Source organism: Artemia sp. Qi Xiang Cuo, chromosome 11 (genome assembly GCF_049724085.1).
Source record: "Artemia sp. Qi Xiang Cuo chromosome 11, ASM4972408v1, whole genome shotgun sequence".
Classification (NCBI taxonomy): Eukaryota; Metazoa; Arthropoda; class Branchiopoda; order Anostraca; family Artemiidae; genus Artemia; species Artemia sp. Qi Xiang Cuo.
Window position 1 is genome coordinate 18,479,210 of NC_142804.1, and position 11,111 is coordinate 18,490,320.

The 11,111-nt window shown below is 35.3% G+C and overlaps 1 protein-coding gene across 1 annotated transcript; it reads left to right on the top strand.

Annotated features, from left to right (window-relative positions):
• Window positions 1-8,111: 8,111 nt before the first annotated feature.
• Window positions 8,112-8,483, top strand: LOC148946723 (protein CFDP2-like). The gene has a single exon (XM_089096407.1). The coding sequence runs from the start codon at window positions 8,112-8,114 to the stop codon at window positions 8,481-8,483; it is 372 nt and encodes a 123-aa protein (XP_088952533.1).
• Window positions 8,484-11,111: the final 2,628 nt, after the last annotated feature.

Below are 11,111 nucleotides of genomic sequence, written 5' to 3' on the forward strand. Positions count from 1 at the left end.
TATATTTAAGATTTCGGATATCAAAGATTTCGATATTCCTGATCAGTTTTTTTGCTTAGATCAACTCTTGATTTTGCCTTTTGCCAAAGTTCAATAACAAAAAAATGGTAATTAAAGAGTATTTTGCACATATTTGTCCAAACTTTGAATAATATAAAAACAAACTTCAATTACGCTGGGGCTGTCGGGGTATTGGCTCCACAGAGGAAAATAAATTTTACATTTCAATTAGGCTTATAAAACCCCTCATATTTAATTTTAGAGTGTTTTAATGGGTGAAAAAAACGGAGTTTGGAGGGGGGGGGGAGAAGAGTGACAGTAAAATAGTTGGTTGAGTTAAAAAAAGGCAGAAGGTAAATTATCCCTAAAGTATGGTCCATTAATTTAAAAAAATAACCCATGGAAGAAAAACAAAAAAAAAAAAAAAAACACTGGTTAGAATATTAGAAATTTGGTTTTCTTATATTACGAATATGTTGGTATTTTTTTAATTTTCATTAGTTTTAGTTTGGGGGGTGCCTCCCCCCTTTCTCGACAACAACATATAATTGTTGAGGCTCGTATCTTTTGATAGGCATAATTAACTAAATGGATTTTTTGTATCTGGAATCAGCACTACAAGCAAATTCCTTTGACGTGTTTATGGTTTTTAAACTTGTATTTTTCTGAGTTTCGGTTACTAATGGGCCGAAATAATAGTCACGTCGTTAATAATGTCTTTTTAAATGCAAATTTTTTTTAAAATAACATCTTCGGAAAAAACATTAAAAAAGGAGGCTTTTTGTGGGCCAGGACATTGAATTTATGAAAACCTCTTATATGTGTTTCTTAAATCATTTTCTTGAGACTTCGACGAATTGTTTGAATCAGTTTTTTTTACAGCTACTGATTCATCATTGAAAGTCTTCAGAACCATGACAGAGCTTGCTGTTGACGAAGCAAGTCTTGCATTTACTACTGAAGCTTCTTGATGACATCTCCAGAAATTGGATCAAATTTGCGAGGGCTGAATCACAAGAACTGTCGCTGCACTTTCATCTATTTACATAGACTGAGCAGCCAAAAAGGCAAAATCCGGGCTCCTTAATATTTGGTCTCAAATTTGAAACGATCAACAGGGTAAGCATATATTGTCATGAAACCTGGATAAAGGTATTTAGTAACCGTAAATGGTGTGATATGACAAAGACATCTAAGCCTAGGAGACACGTTATGGATCCAAGCATTTAAGGGTGCTCAGAAAAAACTGATGATCCACTCTCCCTAACCGTAGTTTGATTTTGATAATATGCTGTGATAAAGTATGGATGCTGCTAAGTAAGATGTACAGCTGTATGGTCACTGGATTGAATATTATTTTTCTCATTTTTGAACATTTGTAAAACATGTTATAAGCTTAATTTTTTTTTCGCAGGACGTTCACCATCAGATAGAAGAAAAAACCAAACAAACTCTAAAACTTCAAAATAGCGTTTTAGATATATGTATTTAATTTTTTATATCTATATTTAGTTAGATATATCTTTGTATATATTTTCATATCGAATATAGCTAAACCCTCATTTAAATAGCAATAAGTTTATTTTTTATCTTTGTTATTTTTCAATTAGATTATTAAGTTTTTATAATATACTTTTTTGTGAATACAATCCAATAGTGGGGTTGTTTTCTGCGTTGGATTTACGATCTTTTGTCTATGAAGGTGGAGCTTTGAATCTTAGTTTAACATATTATGTGGCTTGTACGATCGTCAGTTGCGTGACACACTGAGCTAAGCTAGCGTCGACCAAGCTCTACATGCGTACATGAAGAAATCTGTAGAAGTTAAATAGGAAGGGTATCTATAGGTAACGGATGGTTGGCTCCACGCTCTCCTGTGCACTTTCTGGCTAACGGGCCAAAAAACGGAGATGCTCACCACCGTTAGTAAGTTCAAAGTCCAATACTACATTATTTTTCTTTTTACAGATTTATTGTACTTTGAAGAGGGACGTGGTCTGGAATTTTTTGTACTGAAATTATTCTCGAGACAAAATGTTATCACAATGACAAGCAATGTTTAAACAAGTGTTTAATTTTATCCCCTCAATGCTACTTCAATTTAGTTCATGGGAATATGGTAAATGGACTTCCAACTAAGTTCCTTGAAGCTAGGGAGAGGGATTAGTTTCTTTCTTGGAGTGCACTAGCCGCCTGTCTAATGCTCAAACTTCCCCAAAGTAGTCACATCAAAGGGTTGAGGTGGCCATTTTGTTTAGGATTAACAAAAAATGAATTTCGTATTATATGGTATGATTGACTGATACCTCAACGAATAAATCCCCGAATGAGACTGTGATCTATCAATCAAACCGTCTTAAAACCTCAACAATGTCTATAGAATAAAAAATGAACAGATAAAATGGTATTGATAATGAATTGCAGATGTCAGACAAAACTATAACGAAATAAAGACTTTGTTAATGACATAACTTTACATACCAACGCAACCCGCCTCCCATAGAAGAGTGACATTTTTTGCAAAGGATTTCAGTTGTCTATTTAAATATCCAATATAGAACTCTACAAGTAAACTATACAACGACATCACTCGCCATAAAGATACCAAAGTGTGTTTCGATTATTCAAGTCTTGAAAAGTTTACATTTTTTTATAAAAAGATAGGTCTTGTTTTTAGACGGATGTGATCAATACATCATTCTAAATTACATTAAAACGAAAAAATAGTTTTTAATGTGTTTGATACAATATTTTACACCTAATATAGTTAAATTTTCACAGATTGTTCTCCTTAATAGTAGATTTTATATTTAACAGCTGTCTGGCTTGAATTTGTGAGCACTTACCAACTATATACGGTGAGATTAACTTTAATACGGTGCAGTGGGGTCTCGTTTGCTTAAGCATGTTAGTGTTTTACATGTTGAAATTATCGGGACTATGTTCGAATGCATATCATGACCAATTTGATATTATCAATAATTGTTCTCTATTTCATTTGCAGATGGAGAAGCTTACGGACTAGAATTCGGTTAGAATCGGTGTACGAGTCACACAAGTCGGAGCTATTGTTCCAAAAGGTCTTGAAAATATCTTGGCTTACAACTACCCGGTACTAATTCAGATTTTTATTGGTGTTTGTTATCATTTTACTTTCTAAGCTCATATCAGTATTTTTCTCAGCCTAGGAAGTAAATTTCGTTTCGGTCCTTCGGTCCTTAACCTGCTTGTTCGGTGTTCGGTCCTCAAACCTGCTTTATCGAGCAGGTTTAACTCTTCAAATTTTGGCTTTAGTGATAGGCAGAAGATTCTGCGGATATCATGATCTTTCAGGATATCAGTGTCAAGTTCTGTATGTGTTGTGACATTGGTCTTGGCTTTAGAGCTTTCAGCTTAGTTCTTAATCTGACTATAAGCAAAATATGATGGGGACTCTTGGCTGATCCTTGAAATCCCCTGATGGAGATCAGGCTACATCTCCAGTGTCTTAAAATTAGGAAATGATCGATTCGGTTTTTTGTCCATCTGTCAGGTGACACCCGCGAGTACTTCTGAATCGTGTTATATTCGAACAGTCTGCTACCTATCACAAACTTATTACATCAATCCAATTCAATTAGTACCTCACTGTCTCCATTCATGTCTCAGATGCCATCCGGGTCCAGAACTGAAGGTCTGTATTGACGATCTGCAACGATTTTAGAAATTCGATCGACAAAAACACAGATTAGCTCTCGCCCGGCACCGTCGTTGGTGAACGAGTGTAGCATGCTTCATAGAGTATTTGTTTACTCCTCATCAGTATTGTTGGTAAGAGCAGAGTAGGCGATGATGGTCATTTTGTATGATTAGATACGAAACGAGCTATCAATATACGTTTGATAACTGGTTTCCAGTTCGCCATTACTTTGATTTGAAGTGGTGACAGCGTAATTGTGATGTCAGCGTAGTGAACTGCAGGGTGACCGTTAAATGCCATAGAATGATCCTGATAAAATTTCTCTGATGCATTTGTAGTCTACCTTAGTTCATTGAGACCAAGTACATATATGACTCCTTGCCTCATCTCTTTAATAAATGGTTTTCTCCTGGATAACTGGCTCTGAGTTCTCACATTCCAAAAACACATTTTTAGGTGTTGTTTCACAATCAATAATCGGTTGCGGGGGCATGCGGGGGTCGGTCTCTGGGGGGGGGATGATGCATCTAAGGCTGGGTGAGGCGGGTAATGTGCAGACGTGGGTACCCAGAGGGTTACCCCGCGGGTGCACGGGTGTGGGGTGCAACCGCAGAGTATAACCCACCACATTTAAAGGACGTGGGACCGTCGTGTTCTCCGAACCTCAGAGAGGCACGGTTCCCTACATGGTTGAGTTAAAACAGTGAATAAATTCTTTTTATACATTCATATATTCAAATTTAATGAAAAAATATAACCTTTAAGAAAAACAAGCAAAATGTAAAAACTAAACTAAAAAAAAATTAAAAACTATCTTAAGGAATAAATAATTTTCACATCAAAAAAACGAAAATTTTATAGACGATAATGTTGTAAATTTGTTGATGTTGAAAGGAATCTTGTTCTTATAAGCTTATCAAACTCAAAACAGAAAATTCGTCAGATATCCCGGTAGTTCGGCAACTCCTGGCTCTTTCCACGTTCGAACTACTTTCGCTAAATTTATTGGTGTGGTCTTTTTTCGAATAGATGCATTTCATAATTCTGTTTCTACGATCTTAACTATTGTCGGTCTGATAAATATTGGAACCTTCTTTGTTACAATTTTTGGTATGGTCTCCTGGATAGAGAGTTTGGCTTTGATGCGTGTCTCATAGATCCTTTCGGTATTTTCAAATTGTGTTCTTATATAGACTGGCCTGGCTCCTGGTTCAGTATTTAAAGTTCCATCTCAATTAATAAAGGCCTTTGATTTTCCATACAAAACTGTACTCACCTTTCAGGTACAAATGGTTTTACCTCTGTAATAGTGCATGCACTATGTCTTATCTTTCTTGATGCCATTTCACGAACTATAGCTCTTTCTATTGGAACCAAATAGCATCCTGTTCGTGCAAGTCCGCTACCCATTTTAATCATTTTTAATCTCTTAATTAAATTTGTTTCACAACTAAAATCACAAATAAAATCTGTTATGTTGTTCCTTGATCAAAGTTACTTTCACAACTGGAAAGTTTTGACGAATTCATTTCGTTCCATACATGCATAAACCGCATAGCGATAAGCCGATAAGGTGACTTTGCATTCCTGACTTGCCTTTAAGCTCCGCCCACGAGTACCTATTACGTAATATTGTAACATCATTTATTTGCTTCGTAATTTTTTTTTGCATTACAAAACATTTCTACATAAGTTATATATGTATATATATACATATACACTCAGACACACACCTACATATATATATACATATACATATATATATATATATATATATATATATATATATATATATATATATATATATATATATATATATATATATATATATATATATATATATATATATATATATATATATATATATATATATATATATATATATATATATATATATATATATATATATATATATATATATATATATATATATATATATATATATATGTATGTATATATATAAGATTTCGATATCTAAGATTTCGATATTACTGATCAGTTTTTTTTTGCTTAGATCAACTATTGGGTTTGCATTTTGCCAAATTTAAATAAAAAAAAAAATGGTAATTTAATAGTATTTTGCACATATTTGTTCAACCTTTTAATAGTATGAAAACAAACTTTATTTACATAGACAAATGTCACAAAAAATAAGGTTTGAAGTTGCTCAGGCTCAGGACGAAGAAAAAAATCTATTGGCTATTTAAAATCAGCAACGTGTCAACATTTTTCCCTTAGAATTGATTCTGCCTTTCAGTGATTAAATATATAAAAAAAAAGTTATTCATCTTAAAGTAAACAGCAATACTAACACTTAACCCAAACCCGCCCCTAGTTCGTGCATGTGTGTAACACCCGCTCCTATCGACATCTAGCTACACTCTAGTCTTTTTATTATTTAAAAAATGCTTATTTTTTATTTAAGCAACCCTAGTTTTTCAGGAGTTGTCCTTATAGAATTAGGACACAAATTCGTACACAAATTATCCCCTCATATAAAGGATAATTTATGTTCTTTTAAGTCATAATTTTGCTCCCTACTTTCAACTGAAAAACTTGTTTGTGTATTTCGTTTTTGATTATTTTTCAAATAATACCGCAATCCCTACATTTTCCCTCTATTGAAAATCCCCCCGCACGAAAATTACTCCTTAGAAGGTTCTTTCATGTAGGATTTCGTTTAGTAATTCGAGCAAATTCCCCCGTGCAAATTTTTCCCATGGACCCCCCCCCCACATGAAAGTCCCTCGTCCTGATAATTGTTTGTTTGATTCTAAATAACAAAAACTGCATGTAAAAAATAAGAATAATATAGATATTAGAGCCCGTTTCCGTGGAGCGGGCGTGGTCTTGTTTCCTCTGAGGCAAAGACTTTTGACATTTCAAATATGCTGATTAAACCAGCCTTCTTAAATTTTAGATTGGATTAATTTGTGAGAAAAACGGATGTTGGAGGGGGGGAGGAGAGTTACCTTTAAATCTTTTGGTGAATTAAAATAAAGCTGAAGGACTCTTCTCCCGAACTTCTGGGACCATTAGTTAAATAAAAACACCCTGGCAAAAAAACAAAAAAAAAAAAAATAATACAAATAAAAATCATGTTTAAAGTAAGAGAATTTGGGTTTTCTGACAGTACGAATCTGTTGGTATGATTTTCATGATTATTCGTTGAAGTTTGGGGGGTGCCTCCCCCCCTTTCTCGAAAACCACATATAATTCCTGAGGCTCGTGATTTGAAAAATTTGCACGGGGGACGGTGCTATAAGTCCGACACGAACTTCGACCTGCAAGAATTGTCTAAAAAGTAAGGGTTATGAGGGGGGATTTTCGTGAGAGGGAAAAGGTAGGGAGTGCTGCATTAATTGAAAAATAATCAAAATCACAAGTCACAAACAAGTTTTTCAGCTGAAAGTAAGGAGCAAAACTATTACTTAAAAAGAACATACAGGATCATTTATATGAGTGGAAAATTTGTGTACGAGAGTGTGTCCCAAGTCTCTAGACACAACTCCTAAAAGACTTTGGTTGCTTAAATAAAAAAGAATTATTTTTTAAATAATAAAAAAACTAGAGTGAATCTAGAGGTCGATTGGAGCTGGGGTTAACCTCATGTACCAACTAGATTCTGGGTTGTGTTTTTTGTCTCAACTGGTGTTTACCTTAAGATGAAAAACCTTTTTTTTATATTTAATCCCGGAAAGGGAGAATCAATTTTAAGGTGGAAATGTTGACAGGTTGCTGATTTTAAATTTCCAGTAAGTTCTTTTATTCGTCCTGAGCCTGAGCAACTTCAAAACTCGGTTATTGTGAAACTTGTCTATGTAAATGAAGTTTGTTTTCATATTATTCAAAGTTTGGACAAATATGTGCAAAGTACTCTTTAATCACCATTTTTTTGTTATTGAACTTTGGCAAAAGGCAAAATCAAGAGTTGATCTAAGCGAAAAAAAAACTGATCAGGAATATCAAAATCTTTGATATCGAAATCTTATATATATACATATATATATATATATATATATATATATATATATATATATATATATATATATATATATATATATGTATATATATATATATATGTGTGTGTGTGTGTGTGTGTGTGTGTATATATATATATATACATATATAACTTATGTAGAAATGTTTTGTAATGCAAAAAAAAATTTCGAAGACAGAACAAGACAGAACAAGTTATTAAAGAGATGACACAATATCTCATCGATATACTCGTTCTCATTGAAATAAGGTGGACTACAAATAGATTGGAGAAATATGATGATGGGCATGCTATGTCATTTAATGGTCAACCTTCCGTCCACCACACTGGCGTAGCAATTGCGCTATCACCACTTCAAATTAAAGCACTAGTGAACATGACAACAGTTAGCAAAAGTATATTGATAGCTCGTTTCGTATCTAATCATAAAAAATGACCATCATTGCCTGCTATGCTCATACCAACGATACTGATGAGGAAACAGATGCTTTCTACAACATGCTACAATCGGTCACCAAAGACGTTCCCAGGCACGATATAATCTGTGTTTTTGGCGATCTAAATGCTAAAGTCGGTGCAGATCGTCAGTACTGCCTTGAAATTCTGGGCCCATGTGGCATCGGAGACATGAATGGAAACGGTGCACTCCTAATTGACTATGCCCTAAGTAATGACTTGGTGATAGGCGGCAGTATGTTGGAACACAAAATGATTCAGAAGTACTCGTGGGTGTCCCCTGACGGCCGAAAAAAAAAAACCAAATCGATCATTTCCTCATATCAAGACACTGGAGAAGTAGCCTGATCGACAATAGGGGCTTTCGAGGAGCGGATGTGAATTCAGATCACATCTTGCTGATAGCCAAAGTAAGAATTAAACTGAAAGCTCAGAAACCAAGACCAACGCCACAACACATAAACAATTCGACACTGATAAGTTGAAAGATCGTGATATCCGCAGAATCTTCTGCATATCACTACATAACAAATTTGAAGCGTTAAACCTGCTCGATGAAGCAGGTTTAAGGACCGAATACCGAACAAGCAGGTTAAGGACCGAAGGACCGAAACAAAATTTGGTTCCTCGGCTGAAAAAAATACTGATATGAGCTTAGAAAGCAAAACGATAACAAACACCAATAAAAGTCTAAATTAGTACCGATAATTTATCAGCTAAGATATTTTCAAGATTTTTTGGAACAGTAGCTCCAACTTGTGTGACTTGTACTTCGGTTCTCACTGAATTCTCGTATGTCGGCTTCTCCATCTGCAATTAAAATAGAGAAAAAACAACAAAACCAACCCTAATTGCTTCACATGAGCTACACTGAATTATATGCCATAGGACTTTCAGTCCGACAGAGTAGTCTAAGCTTAGACAGATGACGGTAATTTTTGATAATAAAAATAAACCAAGCGACATCGCTACAAGAATCCATTGGAGACCATTGCCCGAAAAAACATCCATTGAAGACCAATCTAAAGTAGAAAATTAGTAGTAAATTATACCATCCGGAAAAACGATTTTTATGAGCCAAAAATCCGGAATAAAATGACTAATCACTAACAGTTATTCATCAAGCGACGTAAGATTCGACTGCCGACACAAAATTTGGTTCCTCGGCTGAAAAAGATACTGAAATGAGCTTAGAAAGCAAAATGATGACAAACACCAATAAAAGCCTGAATTAGTACCGGTAATTTATCAGCTAAGATATTTTCAAGATCTTTTGGAACTGTAGCTCCGACTAGTGTGACTTGTGCTTCAGTTCTCACTGAATTCTCGTCTGTCGTATTCTCCATCTGCAATTAAAATAGAAAACAATTAGTGATAGTATCAAATTGGCCAAGATATACACAAACACATTCCCAATAGTTTCAAAGCATCAAACACTAATATGCCTAAACAAACGATACGACTCTGCAGCTTATTAAGGTGAATCTCACCGTATATAATTGGTAAGTGTTCATAACCTCCGGCCAGACACCAGTGGCAAACATTCCAGTGACACTATACAAAGGGTACCTGAACAGAGTATTTATCCATTATATAATCAGAATCAGTTAATTTTCGATGCTAACAATAAAGAGTACGTTTTTTTTTTTATTATTAAGTTTTTTATGAAATTCGTCCGCTTTGCCCTGTGGTTCGTCAAATAATATTTGTTGCCCAGTATGTCAGAATCCCAACTGAATTTTAAATAAACAAAATCAACTATTTATTTCAGGGTTCAACTCTGTCCGACTTGTCCCGAGAAACCCTGTAGCCTCGTAAGGGAACGAATTAAAACTTTGAAATTTCAATTTTACCTAAAATGGTCCAAAGATTAGAAAAATGTGTCTTCAAGGGGAAGAGGAGAATAAACCACGCTGTGCAAGGGGCAATCTTCCCACGATATTCAAATGGTTTAATCTTCTCCAAAAAAGTTTAGTTGTAAAAAGGTGAGTGTGCTGCAGCGTGCTAAGACTAATATCGTGACGGAGATTTAAGGCACTATGATTCGAGTTGAAAATCTAGCCAATGGCCCCTTCGACCCACCGCCCTTCTCCCCATGACCTTTTAGCATGAAGATAAGCATTTTACACATTGTTCAGACCGGAATCTTGCAAAGATTTTCAATCTGTCTGACTGAAGGGTGATTTGTAGATCGTGGAAACTTGGAGTAAAAATGAGTTAAGACTTGAGTTGGTTTAAAACGGCCTAAGTCCGAGTTGCAGGCTGACTCGTTGGCCTACGTCTAAAGTCCACGGTAATTAGTTTATTCTTTGTTTACCGAAGACATCTGCTCTGACTGGTCAGAACTAAACTGCAGCTACCCCCAAGGAACGAAACTAGCTACTCCTTTATTCCTTCCCGTCATCAACCCAGTACTAGCAGAACTCGAAGAGCATTTTAAGTTCGTTTACGACTTGTCTGCCTTTCTCAAGTACACAACACAGAATGCGGTAGCAAAGAAGTAGTTTGACCAGACTTTCTTCACGGACTTCGACACCCTGTGTCAATCAAATGGCCTACAAGTGAATGAACAGAAATCGAAAGTTCTACTATTCAATCCACTCAAGCTGGACATTATAGCTCAGATGTGCTGTTTCCGACTGTTTTCTTTGCAACAATTCTAGATGTAATATTTACAGGTGATTGCTTGTTCAAGCTGCATGTTGACAATATTGCACGCAAATGTCACTACTCAATCCAGAGTTTAACAAGTATGCACAGGCTGGGCTTCTCTGATCGCCAACTCCTACTGGCGTCTACACCCCACATCAGACCTATCCTCGAGTATTGTTGTCCCCTTTAGGGTACCAAAACTCAAAACACTGCTTACATGTTAGCAGAACTAGATGTCTGACAAAACATGCTACTAAAATAATACTTGGAACCCACTTCAGCAACAGCAAAATTCCTCATTAACTTGCCCAACTGGTGATCGGT

Coding starts and splice junctions, on each gene's coding strand:
- LOC148946723 (XM_089096407.1), top strand. CDS start 8,112: ATGACCATCATTGCCTGCTATGCTCATACCAACGATACTGATGAGGAA.